Here is a 23291-nt window from a genome sequence, read left to right on the forward strand (position 1 = left end):
GACCGTGTGTACAAGGGCTTAGAGGCAGTTGGGGACCACCACCCTCACTGAAGTCCTCTACACGCCTACCTGTGAAAAGGCAAAGCAAAAGACAGAAATTTTCTACTGGTGTTTAGTCAGAACTTGCTACACAGACATCCAAGTTAACTGAACCTGCACGTGGACAGCTCAATTTAATGACGTGATCACCCATCCACTATGCAGATTAGTAGTGGTGCTAGAAGCTACCATATATTTGAAAAAAAAAAACATGGGCCTGAATACCTGTGAAGACTTCTAGGGATATGGGCCATTTTAGGGTTGTATTTCAGGTAATAACCAGCTTAAATTCTGAGCTAACAGTTCATAGTAATGGTACACCGCAATCCCACGATAATTTAGTCTATAACCCCAGCTGTTTTCAAACAATCCCTATGGTTTTAAACTGTTAAAAATACTAAAACCCGTTTTAAATGTATAAGCTAATCATGTCCATTTAGTTTAAAAAGTAAGAATTACCCTTGAACTGGGCAGCACAGTTTTTAAGTGGTTAGCACTTCCACCTAGCACCTCCCATGTACCCCAATATCCTCCCACACTCCGAAGACATGCTGCTAGGTTAATTGGCTCCTGTCTAAATGGGACTTGGCAGGAGTTTGAATGTGAGTTGGGGACATTAGATTGTAGCTCCTTGGGGGCAGGGGCTAATGTGAATGTGTATATGTAAAGAGCTGCATACATTTTTGGTGGTATATAAATACCTGTAATAAACAAACTTGACAGGCAGTCCTCCTGGGGCACATGCATCTCTGGTAAAGAAACTCTGAAATAGGTAACGGAGGTCCAAACATTTGGGTACCTCCTATATGGCCACAGGTTTATATATAGCCAAATGTAACAGGGTTTCTTTAGGACAATGTTGTGTTAAAAACAAAGCCCATCATACTGAAAATACATGTCGCAGCCAACAGTATTGTTCACCCTATTTGTTAGTTGGTCATTGCCAGTAAGGTATAAAAATAGATGGCAGAAAAGGATGTATGTTAAAACATCTGAATCACAATAAGGATCTGTGCTGACCTCAATTTTTTGGTCTGTAAAACTGGAAAAGAACCCTTTACATTCTTGTAGCACAAGCCCAGAGTTGATTTGTAGTGCCAGGATTTTAAGATGAGTATCTGAGAAAGAAAAAACCTGATTTAAATAAAGTCTAATGGAAACAGCCTTTACATTAAATTACTGATTTTACCATGTTTTGTGAATGAATACCACCAACTTTAATGAATAGTCTTGTGCGCCAAACCATTCAATAATTAAACCTGTCCCTTTTATTGCAGATTATTTGACTGGCTGGTTACTGTAATAAATGCAAGCATTTGTGACGAGTCAACTAACTGGAGCAATTTTATTGGTATTATAATTTTATTTTTAATATTGCTTGTAGAAAAAAAATGGAAGTGCCGACTACAACTAATAGAATCACACAGCACACTAGCATGTCTGAGAAGGCTTTTCCACAGTATAAGTTGTACAGTATGTATTTTACATTTCAGTATACACCTGTATAGTAGTAGTTTACAGATTTTTATCTTTTATTTATTTTATTTTTTTTATTTATTTTTTAAGCATATCACAATAATTGTATCGGCATAACTTGATTGCGAGCTGTGGCTATTTTTCTATAGAAAGATATGCATGAAGTATTCATATGTATGCATATCCATTTAGAAAATGTTCCCTTTATTCTTGCACAGGTTTATTGGATGTTTATGGATTTGAATCTTTCCAACAAAACAACTTGGAGCAGTTGTGTATAAATTATGCCAATGAGAAACTTCAGCAGCATTTTGTGACCCACTACCTAAAAATTCAACAGGTATATTGTATTCCCGGTTGTCCAGATTCTTGACACTCATATTTTTGTTGGTATCGGTGATATATGTTGTGTGCAGTTTTCTCCATCTAACTGAAAGCGTTTGTAACGTTTTTGATATTTCACAGAGCAGTCCCGAACCCCTTCTTCTGGAGTCTTCCCCTGGCGCTCTTGGTTCCTCCTCTTCTTCTCCAGGTGCCACCATAGGAAGCCGCTTCCTATGGGGTTGCCTATACAGGATTACTCCCAAGCAAGACTGTCTGTCTATAGACACACACAGCATAGCTCGGCACCACTTCCTTCTTTCAGGATTTGATTGACAGCGGCAGGAGTCAATGGCTCCTGCTGCTGCCTCTCTATCTTGTGGATGCAGGGAGAGAGGAGATAGCTGCTACAGATGGGCACAGTGCTGGATCGTGTGAGGACCTGGGTACGTGTTTATGGGGGAGCAATACAAATACAAAGATATTGTTTACCTTTATGCAGGGAATGCATTAAGGTAAAAATGTTTTACCTCTACAACCACTTTATTACATTGAAAGTATTAAAAATACTGTTTTATCGAGCAATTTTTTACAAATTGAGATTGATCGGGCTAATTTTTTAAATCTAAAGCAATGAAAAATAGAGAACCTTCAACTGTTGCTTGTAGTGAGAAGTGATCCTTGTTACATTTTTTAAATGGACAATTGATGAAAGTTGTTTGAATGCTTTGAGTGCTTGAAGAAAGAATCGTGGCATAGGAGGTGGGTTCTTTCTTTTATACACTTGTACAGCATGTGAATGCAAACCTTAAAACCTGGAGAATGCTTCTAAATGTTGTCTCTGAGAAGGTACACAAAAGAAACAAAAACTTGCACTGGATAGTTCATAGACATGAGAGAGAATTCCTCAGTGTGCAGTCACCTTAGTAAGGACAGAAAATGTAACTAAAAAGACTTTTAAACAGTTTAAAGGTAAAGCGGAACTAAACCCCCAAGTCCTTTACAGCCAAGGAAGCTGCCATCTTGGCCTGTTGGCTCTACAGTTGCCATGGTGTTTGCGCATGTGATCCGTTATTACACCACCCATTTGGTAGCTTGATAGTTGGATTGTAAACACATGGATCTGTGGCAGTCATTCACAGTATGCCTTGAATGTAAGTGTTTTAGTATGTTGAATTGATGGGTTTAGTTCTGCGTTGGTTCTTAGACCCCATTCACGCTTGTTCGACTTCAAAATTATGCAATTTCCATTGCGACTTTACAGTTCGACTTTGATGCGACTTTGCCTTTTGACCAATATGATTGTTTGTTTTGTTTGTGCTCTACAAAGTGGCTTGATATGCAGAATGGAAACATTTGCTTCATTTAGTTTCTTGTGTTCTCATGTTCTAACAAATTCCAGATTTTCGTAATGATTTGACTGGCACGTCCTTAACCACTACAATACAGGGCACTTTCACCCCCTTCCTTCCCAGCCCAATTTTCAGCTTTCAGCGCTCTAGCGCTTTCAGTGACAATTGCGCGGTCATGCTACACTGTACCCAAATGAAATTGTTATCATTTTGTTCGCACAAATAGAGCTTTATTTTGGTGTTATTTATTCACGACTCCGTTTTTTTTTTTTTTGCGATATAAGCGCAAAAATAGCGGAAATTTGGAAAAAAAACAATATTTTCTTTTTTCTATTTGAAAAGAAATCCAATAAAATCAAATTTTGTCATAAATTTAAGCCAAAATGTATTCTGCTACATGTTTTTGGTAAAAAAAAATCCGTTAAGTGTATAATAATTGGTTTGTGTGATCACGGACATATGTACGCAAATGATCATGTACATATGTGTGCAGGTGATCACGTACATATGTGTGCAGCTAATCATTGGGACATGTGATTTTAGTGGGACATATGTGGGGGACATGTTTTTATTATTGGGGACATGTGTTTTTATTATTTGGGGACATGTATGTTTTGGGGACATGTGTGTTTTGGGGACATATGTGGGGACTGTGTTTGTACTGTGTGGTGTGTTGTGTGTTTACACTACACTGATGATCAGTGAGTAAAAAGCTGTAAAAAGCAGCCCATACTCACTGATCATCAGCCGGCTGCAGCGTTCTGCTCTCCTCTCCTCAGCGGTGACTTCCGTGTGAGGAGAGGAGAGCCGATTGCCTAGCAACCGGCTGTTTGTTTACATCACATGACGGCCGTGATTGGACACGGCCGTCATGTGATCAGGAGGGCCAATCACAGAGCCCTCCTGCCGATCTGAGATGTGCCGTGTCCGGGTGACACGAGCACATCGGGATCGCGCCGCTGCGCGGGTGCGCGCGCGCGCGATCCCGCTACTCCTGAAGGACGTTCCTGAACGTCCTATCAGGAGTAGACGGCTTCCCACCCGGCCGTATATATGCATTGGCCGGGTGGGAAGTGGTTAACAACCGATGACTCTTCAGCTGTCAGTGGGCTTCCCCAATGTAAACAAATGATTGCAGGCAAAGAAAAATAAAGGAAAAAACTGTGTGGGGTCCCCCCATTCATACCAGGCCCTTTGGGTCTGATATGAATTTTAAGGAGAACCCTATGCCAAAAAAATAAAAAATAAATAAAAAAAAAAAAAGCAGGGTGGGCTCCCGTTTAAAATCCATACCATGCCATATGACCTCAAACCACCTCGTTCATATATTGATGTCCCTATGGCCCCTTCCCCCACAACCCTGGCCAGTGGTGGTGTGGGTCTGTGGGTGGGGGCTTATTAAAATCTGGAACCCCTTAGACCCTGGTCCCTTCTATGTGAATGAGTATGTTACATACCCCTACTTATTCAACAACAACAAAAAAGCGTAGTGTACCCTTTTTGACAATTCCTTTATTTAAAATACTAAAATAAAATAAAATGTCCCCTGGTGTAGATCCATCTTCAATCTTGACGCCTGCCACCACTGCCAACCAGGAAAAAAAAGGTCAGCTTCCACCATCTGACAGCTCCATTGTCTGCCCGTTCTTAAATAACTAAGGGGCGGGGGGTTGATCATCGATCGGGGTATGCTGGGTTGATGCTGTCACAAGGGGGCGGTTCACCTGGAGACGTCACTGTAGACCTTCTTCCTTCTTTTTTTTTTTTTTCTTGGGGGGGGGGGGGGGGGGGGGGTGATGGCGGGGGGCATTTACTGTGATGCTGTATTTACTTGGGGGGGAAATTGTTTAGTTAGTTTTTAGTTTTTTAATAAAGGAACTGTCTAAAACGGTCTGTGATTTTTTTATTTTTTTTTGGTGAATGAGTACTCCATACTCATTCACTCATTCACATATGGGAGGGGGGCAGATCTGGGGTTCTTGTTAAAGGGGTTTCCAGATTCCGATAAGCCCCCCCCCCCCTGGCCGCAGACCCCACAACTACCCAGTATTGCGGGAAAGAGGCCTTTCTCCCCATCATAGTTTCATAGTTGCTGAGGTTAAATAAAGACACCAGTCGATCCAGTTCAACCTGAGTGAGTGTCTACAATTGTCCCTATCCCTGTTAATTGCACACTCACATTGGTCCCTACCCTCAAGGAGCCCACAATCCAAGGTCCCCATTCATATACTAGGGCCAATTTTAGACAGAAGCCAATTAACCTACCTGCATGTCTTTGGATTGTGGGAGGAAACCGGAGTACCCGGAGGAAACTCACACAGGCACAGGGAGAACATGCAAACTCCAGGCAGGTAGTGTCATGGTTGGGATGCGAACCAGCAACGCTTCTTACTGCTAGGTGAGAGTGCTAACCACTAAACCACTGTGCTCCCCGATTCTGATAAGACCCCCCCCCCCCAACCGCAGACCCCACAACTACCCAGGGTTGTGGGAAAGAGGCTTTTGTCCCCATCAACATTGTGTTTCCCCCCCCCTTTTTTATTTTTAATTTCCGGCATCCTTTTTACACACTAGTCGCATGTATATCACGCAGGTGTGACTTTCATGCAATTTTTAAGGGTTTATATTAAAGTCTATGGCCCTTAAGTTGTATGAAAGTCAGACCAAAGTAGTACAGGATCTACTTTAAGATGCACAGATATGAATGATACTCATGGGGAAACATAGTGTGCAAATTGTCATGCCAATTTGGGCTCAAAGTGTGAATGGTGCCATTTTTCTAAAGTAGATCCAAACCCTAACAACATTTAGTTTTCTAAACCACTGTGTATCCTTAGCTTTATTCACCGTTTTGTGCTGATGTTCCCCTCCAGTCTCTTTTAGTTAATTCCTGTCTACATTCCCTCACTCATACATTAGCTGTATGTCTCTGTCTCTGTTCTGGACCAGTTTCCTGATCCTGGTCCTTGTCTGCATAATGTGTGCTGGCACAGCCACTTGTAGTCTGTCTCCATTGCAAGTATGTGTGCCAACGCAGTTGGGAGCTAGTTGTCGCCCCATAACAGGAAGTGCCTGATCAAGAACCAAAGTAGCAGGACCACCAGGTATTCTTCTAATTAAAGCTGCAGATTTTAAGAAATTGAAAACAACCTTTTGAAAGTACGTTAACATATTAAAGCTAATAAGAGCTGTTACATGAAAAACGAACAAACTCTGGACAGCCGCACTCCGGATTAGGTAAAAAATAAAAGTGCCTTTATTTCTTCAATTAAAAAAACTCCATATCACACGAATCACCACAGCAAAGGGAAAAAAAAATAGAACAAAAATGCTGACGCATTTCACACTAAAAACCAGCGCTTACTCATAGCTAATAACAAGAGCTGTTGATGATTGAGTTTAGATCTACTTTAAAGTGGTTGTAAAGGCTAAAGTTTTTTTTCCTTAATGCCCCAATCGCTTGCTATGGTGGCAGACCTGGAAGAGAAGCAGACCGCACCAGCAGGGAACCTTAGAAGAGGAGGTTGCACAAAGTAGCATGTATAACATGTTTTGTATTTTATTTAAAAAAATTACCCTTTAGTGACCCTTTCAGTACTATTTTTTTAGCTCTAGCCATTAGTAGCAAATCAAAATTTACTCAGCTGAAAATAGACCAGTATTAGAAGGATTCTGATTGGTTGCTGCACTTAACATTTTTTGTTGAATAAGGCTGTTAAATTATGCCTTTATGCCAAGGCTCCTTGGTGCCTACCTGTAAACTATGTGAGCTAAAAGGGGACATTTTCTGTCCTGGCTATCTTGATTTGATACTGGGGACTTTTGTCAAGTTTGGAAGGTCAGACACGTTATCTTCTTCTGTCAGAACTATAACCTGAATATCGCATCATGCTGACAGATTGCCCAATGAGAATATGTAAGTTACATAGCTGTTGCTTATTTAACAAGTAAACATTTTGTCATGTTTAAAGCTCACAATGAAATGTCTTTTTCTGTAGGATGAATATGCAGCAGAGGGTCTGGAATGGTCCTTTATAAGTTATCAAGACAACCAGGGCTGTGTTGATCTTATAGAAGGAAGTCCAGTTAGTATATTCTCTTTACTTAATGAGGTATGTATTACAAGTTATTTTTCTCAGTAATCTGTCTGTGCGAATAGCATTACTTTGGAATGTACATGCTATTACTTGTTGCACCCTCTTGGCGTTAATTTGCGATAACTGGCAGTGAGTCGTTCACATTGCTGTGAAGTAATTTTGGCCCACTCTTCTTTGCAGAATTGTTTTAATTCCATCATGAACGGCCTGTGTAAGGTCATGATACAGCATCTCCTTATTTATTTATTTTTATTTTTATTTTTATTTTTTTCTCAATATATTTTTATTAAAGTTTTTCAAGAAAAATACAAAACATACTGTAGAGACCAAAAATGACAGTAATAGGTCAACAAAGGAAACCGTATTCGTTATCACAAATAATGTTTAGGCATTTATACCTTGTATACTATTGAGTCTGGGAAAGCAGGACTGTTCCTACTGTGTTTTTTTTTTTTTTTTTTTTTTACTTGTAGAAGGGTGTGACCCCCTCCCCCGACAACCCACATGGGTCCACACTGTGTCCTCTGCCAAAGTTACATCCCATAGTGTTTGTTATAGTGAATTCCTTATGTAGGGTGTAAGTTGTTGCCTATATTTTTAGTAGTGGAAAGAAAGAATCCTTCTTTCTTACTTCAAGAAATAACAAGGAAAAAAAAAGGTTAGGTTATGCATATGTACAGCTTTGTGTCACTCGTTTGGATGTAAGTCAGATATGATCATCGGACCTGCTAGTGTTGTACCAGTCAGTCCATGGTTTCCATTGAGCATGCGCTGTTTGATATTTTCCCTGAGATGATGCGAACATAATCTTGTAGAATGGCATGAGTATTAGTGAGTATTATCTTTTACCGTAGGGGTTTCCTGGCCCCTCCAATGTCTCATGATTACTAATCTCGTACTCGGTAGTATATGGGATTTCACTGCTCTGGTATCTTTTGGGTATGAATCTATACCCAGTGATAGTATAGCCATTCCTGGGTTCGTGGGAATGTTGAGAGTTATTACTTTCTCTATTATGTGAAATACCTTACACCAAAGTCCCCGAATGCGTGGGCAATCCCATAGTATATGCTATAAAGTACCTACATTACTGCAGTTCCTCCAACATAGTGGAGAGACTTGGGCATTGAATTTAGATATCCAGTACGGCGTAAGTTACCAGCGCAACAATATTTTTTTGTGTCAATTCCCAGAGATTAATACACTTAGTAGTGGAGTACGTTGTTTGTAGTGCCTGTTGCCATTGTTCTCGTGCGTAATGAGACCCTATTTCTTGTTCCCAGGCTTTGATGTTAGAGAGTTTAGTGAATGTCAATTTGTTATTTAGGGAATTATAGAATAATTAAATTTCTTTGATATTGGTAGTGTGTTTAGTAAGGAATAGAATTATCCTCCATGGTAGGTGAATAGAGAGTGAAGGACCAGTGTGTAGGAAGTGTTGAATCTGGATGTATCTGTAGTACTCAAAATCCCCAAGTTGGCATTCTATTTGTAAAGATCTGAACGTCTTCATGGTGGGTCCTACTAGAAGATCTGTAATGTTTGTAATTCCTTTCCTCACCCAATGTGATATGCGGATATCTGGTATTATCTCTGATAAGAGGTATTGGAAGTGAAGAAGTAGGGGAGTTTGTGTGTTGTGTAGTTATCAATAGCTTCCATGCCAGCAGAGAAGCTTGAATTGAGGGAGCTAAGTCAGTGCTGAGGGTAGGTTTGATCGCGCTAGCCATTAAATAACCATGAAGATTAATGTTCGGGGTTTGGTATTCCTCTATTTCCTGCCATTTTGTTGTAGGTGAGTTTGGGAACCAAGCTCTTAGTTGTGCCAGAATTGAAGCTGTATAGTAGCCCTTAATCAATACATTTCCTACCTCCCACTCTCCTTGATACTATCGATTTGTTAAATGCCCATCTCGCTTTCTTCCCTTTCCATAAAAATCTGTTAATCAGAGATTGTACCTTTATAGAAATAAGAGTTGGGGATCAGGATGGGGAGAGCTCTAAACTAGTAGATTATTTGTGGTAATATTACCATTACCAACGCTGCTAGGCACCCTGACCATAAAAGTTCAGACTTGGCCAAGTTTTGAAGTTTCTGTGCCAGGGAACCAAGAAATGGAATGTAGTTAGCCAAAAATAACTCTTTCGTGGATGCAGTTAGGTTGATCCCTAGATAGTTGATGCTATCGTTGCTCCATGTATATGGAAACTGTGCACTAAGTGACTTCTTTAAATGCGAGCGTATACCCATTCCTAGTATGTAGGATTTGTTTTCATTTACCTTTTTATAATAAGATCTTTTATTAAACATTTGTAGTGTTATATGTACCTAAGCCAGGGAAGTTTCAGGGTTTGTAAGCATCAAAATGATGTCATCGGCAAATAGGTTTATGACATGGTCAGAGTTTGAAATCCTGTAATGATTTGGTATGATCTAATAAAGGTAACCAAGGGTTCTAGTATTAAATAAAAAATTAACGGGGAGAGTGGACACCCTTGGCGCGTTCCGTTTGTTATGTGGAACGGTTTGGAGAGTATTCCTGGCGTATACACTTGAGCTGAGGGCTCTGAGTAAAGGGCCATTATTGCCTTTAAAATGGATCCATAGAATCCAAATTTCTGTAGGACCAGATCTAGTTATCCCCAGTAGACTCTGCGGCCTTCTCTGCGTCCAACGCCAGTAACAGAGAAGGCCTTTGCTGAATCTTGGCTAAGTGAATGATATTTGTCAGCCTCCTGGTAGCGTTGGAGGTTTGGTGGTGAATCCAATCTGGTCTGAATTAATTAAATGTGGCAGAATATCTATCAGGCGATTGGCTATTGATTTAACGTATAGTTTTAAATCAGTGTTTAATAGAGAAATGTGCCTGAAGTTTGTTGGAGTGGTAGGTTCTTTCCCCGGCTTGGTTAAAGTCCCAATCAACGCTTCAAGCATTTCTGGTGGGAAGGAGGAGAAGGCCACGGCTGCATTAAATAATTTACACAAATGGGGTGATAAGATAGTTTTGTATGTGCGATAATATTCCCCTATGAAGCCATCTGGGCCTGGAGATTTGTTGGCAGGTAGTGAATCAATCGTTTTATGAATTTCTTCAGTAGTGAATGGCAAGTTAAGAGAATTAACCTATTGTGGAGATAGTGTTGGTAAGGAGATTTTCTGTAGGAATTTGTTTATTGTATCAGTGGTGGGTTGTATTGTTCCTATAAGAAAAAGAAAGAACAGGTGCGCCACACTAAGTGAAGTAATATAAAACACTTCTTTTAATCATTAAAAATCAAAGCCAAATGGCTACTCGCAAAAATGTAAATAAAGGCTTATAGATATTTTCTGGAGTAACACTGTACTTTTGCAGTCCACAAGCTGTCCTGTTGTTGTACAGTCAGGCTGGGTGCAAAAATGGTCCAGAGATGTCAACAAATTCACTGTTGGTATGTGATAACCTTACACTGTCAGCTGGGGGTGTCCGGAATGCTCAGGATACAGTGTGTACTGGCGTCCTATACTCTATTCAAGGACCGGAAACCGGAAGTGCGTTCCAGCCTGGGATGCAAACATCGAGGGATCGGAAGTCATGTGATACAGGTAGCCAATGGGATGACACGTTTCACAACTTCGTTGTTTCTTCTGATCCAGCTACCACAAGAGAAGGACGTGACTTAAATAGGGCTAAAGGGGAGGGAATACTGATCTAACACCATTAACCCTATGCTGTGAAGTACCATTTGCTAAGAATTGTTTGACAGCTAAAGAAATAGATAATAAACAATAATAAAAAATAACTGATAAATGAAATAATAAATAGAATGCTAAAAACATATCCCTGGACGATTATATACACATATACCAATAAAATTAAATACATTTCGTAGTAGTGTATGTGTGTATGTATGCTGACATTGGGAGTGGACTAAAAGCCAAAAAACATGGCCAATTCATTAAAGATAATACATACACACACACACACACACACGCACACACACGTGCATAAAAAAATTGTATAACAATAAAAGGATTTTTTTATTATGATCAATAAATTTAAAAAAGGGGTCATGAGACCATATATGGCCACATGTACGCACATACAACCCCACAAGGGCATGTGCATACAGACATATCAACATATATATCACCATGTATCCCATAAGATACTCTAGTAATTGATTTTAAATCTAAGTGTAACCGAATTGAAGCAGCATTAATAGTATTTAATAGTGCAAACTACCAATTTTAATATTAATAGTGTAGGCTACTAGTTCAAGCTGGGTAGCTCTTCCATAAGAGAAAAATAAAATTATTCTGTATAAGAGCACAATAAAAAATAATAATAATAATGGAATAACGGAAAGAAGAAAACTCAAAAAAACGCTCATGCCTAGATAACGGTGTTTACTTCAATATCTTCATTCAACCCATTTGGCGACAGGCTATTTAACGTGTATATCCAGTAAGTTTCTTGCTTGCACAAGAGCAAAAACCTCTCAGCATAAGAATATTTATCAGGTATGGATTCAATGGCCCATACTTGCAAGTCAGAAATATTGCGATGGTGATGGATGAAAAAGTGACGTGCCACGCTATATTTAGGATTATTGGCCTGCACTGCTCTGCGATGATCACCAAATCTATCTCGCAATGTTCTAATAGTTCTACCAATATAAAGGAGGCCACACAGGCAAGATATGCAGTATACTACATATGTGGTGGAGCAATTATAAAAAGAACGGAGGAGTAAGGTTTTGCCATTGGTGGTAAAAGATTTTTTACCATGGGATACATGTGAGCAGTACTTAACGCTTATTCCTCTTGTAGGTATGTTCAGATGTAATAAAGCATTATGTCTGACCTGCTCACATGTATCCCATGTGTGCGTTATTTGGTTTATGTCGCATACTAGTATGAGAAACAAACACTACAGTGTCTCGTATTGCTGTCATCACTTCTCTAGTTTTGGAGTTAGTGTTGGCCAAGAAAATATGTGGTTTGTAAGTTTCTGTGTTTACATGATGGGATAGAGGGTGCACAGAAATGAGTCTCCTGAGCAAACACGATGTCACTCCTGCATCGCAGAGCTTCTGTCCACAAGGATTTTCTTTTCACTAGGTGGTTGAAACCCTTGACATTCATAGAAATTTTTTTTATAGCCATAGTGTTTGTAGTTGGTTGTACGTTGAGCGATGTTTTTGTTCTTGTATAAAGAGCACAAGAGCTCCCTCTTGTGGGTATAGTGAAACGGACATTTTCGCATGTGTAGTATGCTTACTGCGATACTAGACCAGGTTTCGGATTTACGTTGATTGTTCTGGATCTTGGTTCGATGTAGTTCCAGTAGCGTGAAGGTTCTGTGACTTCTTGTATGTGAAGTTTGACACTTATCTGTGCATTTCCAAAACAATAAAGAAAAATGGAGAAACCACAAACAGAAACATAAAACAGGCTTTGAGTTATAGCATTTCAACTTTGTGCAGAATTCCAACTGAGCCATAAGGAGAACTTTATCCATGAGGTTCTATAGGGATTTACCCATGTGCAGCAATTTGCTGCTTAAACAAATTGGGGGTAAGTTCAGGCCCAATGGGAAATCCGGGGTTCCCTGCGTGGACGTATGATGACTCCTATGCACTAAAATGCATTAAATGTGTGATCTGGCATTTTTCGGTGTAACAATTTTCCAATCCTGGAGATTACCTTGTCTGTTGGGTGAGATGGTGTTGTGTTCACTGGGGTCTGGAAGAATTTTCCAATCTTTCAGTAGGGAGAGGCCCCTTTTCTAGTGAGTCCACAATGAATGTTTTGTCTTGTTTTGTGATGGTGAGTTTGGTTGGGAAGCCCCATCTATATGGTATATGGGGATTTCTGAGCACTTTAGCGATCATATTTAAATTTCTTCTTTTTTGCAGGGTATGTTGGGATAAATCGCCATAAAGTTGTAAGTTCTGATATTGGGGTGGGATCTGTTCCTGTTTGCGCATGATTTGCATCAGTTGTTCTTTTACGTGGAAAAAATGCATGCGCAGGATCACATCCCTAGGAATTTTTTCTGGGAGGTGTGCGGGTTTGGGTAGTTTGTGTATTCTGTCAATGGTGGTTTCCATGTCAGAAAGATCAGGCAAGAGTGAGGTGAATAAGCTTGTTGCATAGGCTCTCGGGTCTGATGGTTGTACTGATTCAGGGATTCCCCTTATTTTAAGATTATTCCTTCTGGACCTGTCTTCAATATCCGCTAATTTATTCTTGACCCAAGCTGATTCATCTTTCTGTTCTTCATTAGTGTCCACAAGCTCGTTAACGGTGGACGCATATTCCCCCATCTTTATCTCAATATGATCCACCCTGCGTTCCACTGCTTTCACTTCCCCACTGATTTTATGCATACAGTTAATCATGTCTGTTTGTAATGTGCTCCTCAATGAAACCAGCATATCTTTTAGGACTGTGTCCAGTACAGGTTGATTCATAGTGGGGAATGTATTTATTGGATCGGGTAGTTCTCTAGTATCATCTCCTGGATCTGATGCAGGGCTCGTGGCCGGACTGTATCCAGCTGCATCTAGCTTCAGTTTAGTCTTAGCAGGGCTCCCTGATGGTGAGTGGGGAGAAGGGGAGTGTAGGTAGCTGTGTGACTATTTTGGGGCGATATGGCCTTGATAAGTGAGTCTGGCTGGTGTGTTTGAGCCGGTGTGGATGAGGAGCTGACGCCATTTTGCCTACCTCCATGCCTCGGCTGTGTGAAGTCGTCCATTCAGCGCTGTGGTTTGGAAGATACCTTTCGTTTGTGAGTCGTGTTCTCCAGGGTTGCCCGGATCGGATCGCCAGGTGATGGGGTCAGAACGGAATGATTTTAAGCAGTTTTCAACCGCTTTGTCCACGGGTACGCAGGAGCTCCGGAGTTATGCTTCCATTCAGCTCTGTTGCAGGCCATGCCCCCATGATACAGCATCTCAATTGGATTTAAGTCCAGGCTTTGACTAGGCCACTCCAAAACCTAAATTTTGCTTTGTTTGAACCATTTGGAGGTGGACTTGCTGTTGTGTTTCGGATCATTGTTCTGCTACATAACCCAAGTGCACTTGAGCTTTAGGTCATGAACTGATGGCCAGACATTCTCCTTTAGGATTTTCTGGTAGAGCACAGAATTCATGGTTCCATCAATTATGGTAAGTCGTCCAGGTCCTGAAGTTGCAAAGCCGCCCCAAACCATCATGCTACCACCACCATGTCTGACTGTTGATATGATGTTCTTGTTATGAAATGCTGTATTCGTTTTCTGCCAGATGTAAAAGGACGCACACCTTCCAAAAAGTTAAATATTTTGTCTTATCAGCCCACAGAATATTTGCCTAAAAGTCTCGGGGATAATCAAGATGTTTTTGGTAAATGTGAGATGAGCCTTTGTGTTCTTTTTGGTCAGCAGTGGCTTTGGCCTTGGAACTCTCCCATGTATGCCATTTTTCCCCAGTCTTTCTTATTGTTGAATCATGAACACTGATCTTAACTGAGAAAAATGAGGCCTGCAGTTCTTTAGCTGTTCTGGGTTATTTTATGACCTGGATGAATTGTTGTCATGTTCTTGGAGTCATTTTTGTAAGCCAGCCACTCCTGGGATGGTTCACCACTGTTCCAAATTATCTGTTTCTGGATAACGTCTCTCCCTCGAAATGGCTTTGAAACCCTTCCTAGACTGATGCATGTACATTTTCTGTTTCTAATCTGTTATTGAATTATATTAGATTGTGGCTTTATGTGATCGGTTAGCATGCTTCACTTTGTCGGACAGCTTCTATTGATGTGATTTCTTGATTCAACAGGTCTGGCAGTAATCAGGCCTGGGTGTGGCAAGTGAAATTTAGCTCCGCTTTCCAAAAAAATTGTGGTTAATCACAGTTCATCCATGATTCCGCATAGGAGGGGGCAATTACTTTTTCACATAGGGGCAGGCAGGGTGGAACAGCTTTTTTCCCTTAATAAATTAAATAATAATTTAAAAACTGCCTCTTGGATTTACTTGGGTTATCTTTGTGTAATTTTAAAATTTGTTCGATGATCTGAATCTAAGTGGTGAGAAATACTCTGAACTGCTGGGGGGGTGGTGTCCATGTCGGCACAGGAGAATCATGGTGTATTCTCCTGCTTAGTGTGGTCATTAATAGGAAAGCAGAGGGATGGGCAAGAACAACGGGTATTTCACATGAAGGAAGCAATACAAGGCGAACAGAATACTTTCTCATACAAGTACATTGTACAGCAAGCACATATCAGGAATCTGAAATGATGGGTTTACATATTTTTTTTAAGTTGGGCCTAGTTTCAAAAATATTTAAGTTTAGTGCATCCATGCTAAGTAATGTGTAAGTGTAAAAGTTCCTGGTATTTATTACCTGCTTTTCTCTCCAGATAGCACCAGTTTTGTTCAGACATATATATATATTTAAATCTTCTAGGTGTTGATCCCTCGATATTTGTCTTACTAATTAATATATGTGGTGTTTATATTTTAAATGATGTAGTAAAATGATTGAATTGTATTATTGCATAGTTACATAGTAAGGTTGAATAAAGATACCAGTCCATCCAGTTGAACCTGAGCGAGTGTCTACTATTGTCCCTATCCCTTGCACACTCGCATTGGTCCGTACCCCCTATTATTGTCTTGTGTTGTGCCAATAAAGTCTGCTTATATGTTGGAGGCTGGCAAGGGGATGGTTGTTCCCCTTTCCTGGTTCCTGGATGTGGTATTGATTAATAATTTATATTTCTTTGTAGGAATGCCGTTTGAATCGATCTTCAGACGCTAGCCAGCTGCAGTCTCGGTTGGAAAAATCCCTTTCCCTCAACAAGTATTTTGGAAGAGATAAATTTAGTGGAAAGCCTAACTTTATTGTATCTCACTATGCTGGGAAAGTGACTTACCAGATTGAAGATATGGTGGATAAAAACAAGGTGCTTAACGTGTGTGTGTGTGTGTGTGTGTGTGTGTGTGCGCATGTGTGTGCGCGTGTGCGTATATACGTTTTTTAGAATAATATTGCTGGTATATGACAATTCACTGGTGAAAATAAGCTGTGGATCATGACATCTTTTCATCTGTTAAGCTCGAAGACAACATCTAGATGCACTCACTGATCTTTTATAATTGCAAACCTCCAAGGAACTATCGAGCAAAATTATGTTATTGAATTATTATTATTTTTATTTTTTTAATAAGCCTAGGTACGATCTTCTGAGTTGGTTTCCAGCATCTGAACTGTATGACTTTTTTTATTCTAGTCAAAAGAATTTTTAATTATTGGCTATGTTGTCTTCTGTGTTGTTGGTAACCAGAATAGTGCTGGATAAGCTAAAATCTAGTTTTGAACATTGTAAAATGTGTGGAAGATGTTCTAATAACAATAACATAATAATACCACACAAAATTCAGACGCATAGTTTTTACATAATTTTTGCAAACATGGCAGGCAGTAACTGATTCACTTGGGCCCTTAGAGCAAGAACTGGACCTAACTTACTGCCACAGAGTTTAGAGCAGGCATCACTACATGGTGGGCCACGGTGCAGAACCAGACCGAGTCCCTATCCCATCCAGACCTGCAATCGCGCCATTTAGGAGCCGTTTTCTTTCCTCAGTGAGAAACACACAAAATTGTTGCACTAAGGTATTTTGACCATACAAGGTTGTGTCATCTGTGGGATGGGGGAGGGGTAGAAATTGTCAGGGATCTGAACAAACATGTAGTCCAAAAATCCAGAAAGTGGGAAGTCCGAGTCAACAGTAAATTAGAACTGGTATAAAGAGGACTTCTGATAGGGATGTATTTGGGAGTCCGTAGCCTGGGTGGTTTACCACAGGGGGTGTAGCTGGCACTGAGAAGGCAGGGTGTTGAAGGGTAGAAGAGCCTCTGGCAAAAAACATAAGAAGGACAAGCAGCTCCAGATCTAAGTGCATCAATGAGTTGATATGTTTTAATGTAAAGCAGGGGTTGACAAATTTGCTTTGAATTTAGGAGCCAGTTAAAAAAGTTAGGAGCCAGCTTGTTTTTTTCAGCTCCCGGGGTAAAGCCACTAATTTTCACCCCCCTATCCCTAACTCACAATGGAGCACCCAGTCAATAACTCCATTGAAACGCTGTTACATCATGGTTATGGGCTGACCAGAAAGAGTAAGGCTGGCAACAGATGAAACTGGCTGGCACTGGCAGGTGGCACTGGTTGCCACTGGCAGGCAAGTGGAACTGCCAGATGGCACCGGCAGGTGACACTGGTTGAAACTGGCAGGTGGCACTATTGGCACTGGTGGTGGCACCTGGCACTGGTTTGGAAGTGGCAGGTGGCCCTGGTTGGCGGTGGCACTAGTTGTCACTGGCAGATGGCACTGATTGGCGGTGGCACTAGTTGATGTTGGCAGGTGGCACTGATTGGCAGTGGCAGGTGGCACTGATTGGCAGTGGCACTGGTTGGCACTGGCAGGTGGCACTGGTTGGCACTGGCAGGTGGCACTGGTTGGCGGTGGCAGGTGGCACTGGTTGGCGGTGGCACTGATTGGCGGTGGCACTGGCAGGTGGCACTGATTGGCGGTGGATTTGGCAGGTGGCACTGATTGGCACTGATTGGCAGTGGCACTGGTTGGTGGTTGCAGGTGGTATTGATTGGCAGTGGCACTGGTTGGCACTAGCAGGTGGCACTGATTTTGTGGTGGCAGGTGGCACTGATTGGCGGTGGCACTGGTTGTCGCTGGCAGGTGGCACTGATTGGGGGTGGCACTGATTGGCGGTGGCACTGGCAGGTGGCACTGATTGGCGGTCACACGGCACTGGCAGGTGGCACTGATTGGCACTGGCAGGTCGCACTGTTTGGCGGTGGCACTGGTTGGTGGTGGCAGGTGGCACTGGTTGGTTGCAGGTGGTATTAATTGGCAGTGGCAATGGCAGGTGGCACTGGTTCGTGGTGGCACTGATTGGCGGTGGCAGGTGGCAATGATTGGCGGTGCAACTGATTGGCGGTGGCAGATGTCACTGGCAGGTGGCACTGATTGACGGTAACACTCGGCACTGGCAGGTGGCACCGATTGACGGTGGATTTGGCAGGTGGCGCTGGCACTGGTTTTTGGTTGCAGGGGGTATTGATTGGCGGTGGCACTGGTTGGCACTAGCAGGTGGCACTGATTTGTGGTGGCAGGTGGCACTGACACTGGCAGGTGGCACTGATTGGCGGTGGCACTGATTGGCGGTGGCACTGGTGGTGGCACTGGCAGGTGGCACTGGTGGTGGCACTGGCAGGTGGCACTGGTGGTGGCACTGGCAGGTGGCACTGGTGGTGGCAGGTGCCACTGATTGGCGGTGGCAGGTGGCACTGATTGGCGGTCACACTCGGCACTGGTAGGTGGCACTGGCACTGATTGTCACTGGCAGGTCGCACTGGTTGGTGGTGGCACTGGTTGGTTGCAGGTGGTATTGATTGGCATTGGTTGGCACTAGCAGGTGGCACTGGTTGGCGGTGGCATTGGTTGGCGGTGGCATTGGTTGGCGGTGGCAGGTGGCACTGATTGGTGGTGGCAGGTTGCACTGGTTGGTGGCAGGTGGTATTGATTGGCGGTGGCACTGATTGGCACTGGCAGGTTTCACACGAAGCACTCTGTTACTGAAATGTAACAGAGGAGCTGTCAGAATTGAGCTTAATGTCGGAATGGGCGGGACCCAGCCGGGGTGTGAAACGGACAAGTAACAGAGAAGCGGATATGTCAGATTTCAGCCTGATGTCGGGGTGGGCGGGGCCCGGCCGGGTGGGCGGGACTCAGCAGCTACCAAACACCAGCCAACGATTGAGCTGCTTAAAGGGGCGGGCCACATACACGTAGCGGCCCACCCAGATCCCATTGGCTGGTGTTTGAGAGCTGCTGGGTCCCGCCCACCCCGGCTGGGTCCCGCCCACCCCGACATCAGGCTGAAATCTGACAGATCCTCCTCTCTCCGTTGCTTGTCAGTTTCACACACTTAGCGCGGCGCCGCTGAGTGTGGAGGAGGGAGGAGAACGGCAGTCAGTGTTAATGCTGCTGCGTGTCTGGGGCATCAATAGTGAGTGGGCTGGTGGCAGCTTAGGCGCCAGGTTGCGATTTCTGGTCGCGTTGGCGACCTGGCGCCTGCGGTTTGTCGAGCCCTGATGTAAAGAAAAGCAGGCACATCTTTGATAAAGTCAGATTCGGCCACAAGGTCCAAGTGTGAGCTTCCAGATGGTGTTGCAGGATCTCTCTCGGCGGAGCCGGTGGCCTCCGGTGTCTCAGGCTTGAAGCTGCAGAGCGCACGAGGAGGACATCAGTTGGAGAGTTCCAGGTCACGGTTTGATGATGCCGTAAAGTGCATGCATGCTCCTTCATCAGGCTGATGGTGCGCGCTTGCTCCGAACGCAAGCATGTCACAGCATCTCACACAATATGCAATTCGGCCCTCTGCTGGAAGAAGAATTTTACTGATCTGACCTCCTTGAATTTTAATTCAATACTCCTGGTTTAGAGGTACATCACGAGCAGATATTTCAATATCACTAGAGTCCATAAGTCACAGTAGGTTGCTATGCTGCAACTTCCAGCCTCTTCTACTGCTACTTGTGGACGGAAGGAAACTAAGTGATCATGCATTGCACCCTATTTGCACTGTAAACTGAAGAGTATTGACTAGCTTCCTGTTATCTAAAAAAAGAAAAAAGGAAAAAAAAAAGGACCACTGTCTCTTTCAAATCGGTGGGGTGAATAAAAGTTCTAAAGTTTCCCCAAATTGTTAAAATTATCAAGAGCCTTATTTCTTTAAATAGGCCATGTGCATTACCCCTAGCATCAGGCACAGGAGTTCTAAAAGAGGAAATCAGAATGGGTGCTGTAGGTAACATAGACACATCTTTACTCGGACTGTATTCTTCCATTTCATCCTAAGGTGATAGTTAACAAATTTAAGAGTCTGTTCCAAGAGCTAGGAATCAAGACAGATATCTTTCAGAATATAAAGTAAAACTTGCAGGGTCGGTGTGGTCTCATAACTGTCACTTGTTGATAAAATAGGACTCCTTGCCCAACAACCCTGGGGAAAAATTAAAACAGAAAAGGTAGTGTTCCATAGGCAACAAAGTTACCAAGGACCAGGTCAGTTCTTTCTTGCCAAAGCACCTGGGAAACTGGTAATTGTTTGGACTCTGACTACTATATGTTTGTTTTTGATATACAAGTTTTATTTCCCATTCAGGATCCTGTTCCCCCAGAACTTATCCAGCTTCTGCAAGAGTCCACAGACAGTCTGCTTCAAAAGCTATTCCCGTTGGAAAATAATAAAACCCCTGATGTTGCCACATATAGTAGGACATTCCCTGCAACAGTTGTCTCTAAATTTAAGGTATGTTGCACTACTGTTATTTAGTCTGACCTATACTGGGCATGATAGTACGGGTCACGTAGTATATGCATTATAGACCTTTGAGAGTGACTTAAATGTCTGTAGTTAATGTGACTAGTGAAAAACAATTGTCATGTTGCTTCTTATGCATCACACAGCTCTTTAGGTCACCAACAATACTGTCTGTTTTATTTCAAGGGATCGCTTGAAAGCTTGATGCACATTTTGCACAATACAACCCCTCACTATATTCGATGTATTAAGCCAAACATGGGCTGCAAAGCAATGGATTTTCAAAAGGAAGAGGTATGCTATGCCCATTTTTAAAGAAGCAATCTTTCAAATCATATAAATTCCATGCATCCTATTTCAAAAATAATTTGTAACCTGGCAGAGAATATCATGTTTGTCTTAAAGACTTGTAGCAATATCTTTCTGGTGGCATAATTTTAATTTAGTATGGTTTTATTGCAGGTTCTTAGTCAGCTAGAAGCATGTGGCATTGTGGAAACTATTAACATAAGTGCAGCAGGCTTTCCTATCAGGTATAGACTTTTTTTTTTTCTGCAGGGATAAAGGAATGGTTTTTGGTTCACTTTTATATGCATAATTTTTTTTAAAGTTTTCCAATTTTAAGAACTGATGTATGGTCTTTTTACAGTTTTTACTTTTAAAAGGTCTTTGTTTTACTTCATGGTTGATAGATGGCTCAGCTTGCAAAGCATGCTGGGCTATTTAGGAAGAAAATCCAGCACTGTCTTCATGCTTGTCTGGATTGACTAATTAAAACCTTCAAACAGTGGATATAAAAAGTTGACCCCCCCCCCCCTTCACCTTTTTAATGTGACCTATAATCTGTGCAAATCAACTAAAGGCATGCTGAAATTGTTATGCCCAGGTTCACACTGCTCCAACACGCAAGTCGCATGACTTACGATCAGACTTTGCCCTGCAACTTCAGTCCAACTTTAATCCGACTTAATGTGACTTTTTACACTCTATGGCATTGAAGCCGTATCAAAGTCGGACCAAAGTAGTGCAGATCAGTTAAAACGGCTCTCATAGGAAGACGTTTATATTTGACATCATGCAACATGTGCTCTCGCAAGTTGTATCCCATGTCGCACCAGTATGAAGAGGGGAAAGCATAAATAAACAATAATGTGGTTGCATAGTTGTAGACACCCTCTCATAATCAGGGATATGGCTGTTTAGAAGCATCACATTTAAAGTGGATGTGAACCTGATTCATGAAATTTGACCTAGGAACATATATCTGCAGTGTTTTCTTATCTCTCTCCAAAGCCCTAAGTCCCATGTGTTTCTGCTGCTCCATTTTTCTGTTAGCATGATAAGTTCTCCGACAACTGAGATAAAACCAGCCTGAAATTTGTGTCCAGGTGGGTGCTATAGATTATCAGAGAGCTGGTCTATTCACAGCACATTCCTTCCTTGTGGAGTGGGGGTGTGTTCCTTTCCTCCAATCAGCTTTTACACAATGTATGCCAAGACTACACTCCCAGTGCTGAACAGGAAGAGAACATTTCTAACACAATGTGTATGTTCTAAAGAATATAGCAGGCTGAAGACAGCAGATATGCATGTAAACTTATGTAGTGAGATGTGTTTAATCTCTGTGTAAAAACTGAGGCTGTTCACTTCACTGGGTATATGTGAGAGTTTACATCCACTTTAAACTGATGTTAAATAGTAGTCCATACACAGCTGCTATCAATGAAAGGGACTATGCCCATATAAAGTTTGGCTGTTCTCGTAGGATTTTTCTGACTTTTATTCAGTTGCCTCTTGCAGCAAAACCATGGTCTGCAAACCGCTTACAAAGCATCAAAGAAATCTCATTGTTGAAAGGTGTCAGTCAGGAGAATATATAGTAATTAAATAGTGTAGCTCTTTTCCCAAATAATAAATTTTTTAAAAAAATTCTAAAATATTAACTTCTGCATAATTCCCACACTTTTTTTTTTTTGTGCTATAAACCTCAAAATGCTCATTGATACAATATTTCAATCCAGTGACTTTCTTATATACCATCAACTTCAAAGCATGTGATATGTCCTGTGTATGAAAGCAAATATCCCAAGTCCATCTGGCATTCACCAGTGTAAATCTTCCAAACAACTCCCCCTCCAGTAAGCCAAAACCATTGCACAGACCAGGTAATTCTGACGTTTGTTTTGTTTATTTTTTTAAGAAACCTTTTAATAGGAGGCTTAAATCAATGTTCCAATTTTCCTCCATAGTAACAGCGCTGACTGACACTCCACTCCACCAATATGGGTTATTGCTTGTAAAAAAAAAAAAAAAAAAATATATATATATATATATATATATATATATATATATATAAATAATAATACATACACTGACAAAGAAATGATCAGTCTATAATTTTAATGGTAGGTTTATTTGGGCAGTGAGGGGCAGAAAAATATACAGAAAAAACGCATTTCAGAAAAGTTATAAATTGATTTACATTTTAACCTCCCTAGCGGTGATCCCGAGTCTGGCTCGGGTTGGGATTTTAGTTCCATGAGCAGTAACCCCGAGCCAGACTCAGGATCGCATCGCTGGATACAGGGAGGACACAGGGAGAGGTTACTTACCTTGTCCCCTG

At 41.8% G+C, this 23291-nt stretch overlaps 1 protein-coding gene across 3 annotated transcripts in view; it reads left to right on the top strand.

The window, feature by feature from the left end:
- Nucleotides 1-23291, top strand: part of MYO19 (myosin XIX) — a 119633-nt gene that overhangs the window by 72480 nt on the left and 23862 nt on the right. For all 3 annotated transcript variants that reach the window (XM_077481083.1, XM_077481084.1, XM_077481085.1), the window contains exons 12-18: nucleotides 1317-1390; nucleotides 1734-1855; nucleotides 7187-7300; nucleotides 16047-16223; nucleotides 20510-20656; nucleotides 20855-20962; nucleotides 21131-21201. In XM_077481083.1, coding sequence (XP_077337209.1) covers nucleotides 1317-1390; nucleotides 1734-1855; nucleotides 7187-7300; nucleotides 16047-16223; nucleotides 20510-20656; nucleotides 20855-20962; nucleotides 21131-21201 — 813 coding nt within the window. The remainder of the gene's footprint in view (nucleotides 1-1316; nucleotides 1391-1733; nucleotides 1856-7186; nucleotides 7301-16046; nucleotides 16224-20509; nucleotides 20657-20854; nucleotides 20963-21130; nucleotides 21202-23291) is intronic.

The sequence above is a fragment of the Lithobates pipiens genome, unplaced genomic scaffold (assembly GCF_037356315.1).
Source record: "Lithobates pipiens isolate NorthernLeopardFrog02 unplaced genomic scaffold, aLitPip1_a1.2 Scaffold_16, whole genome shotgun sequence".
NCBI classification, from domain to species: Eukaryota; Metazoa; Chordata; class Amphibia; order Anura; family Ranidae; genus Lithobates; species Lithobates pipiens.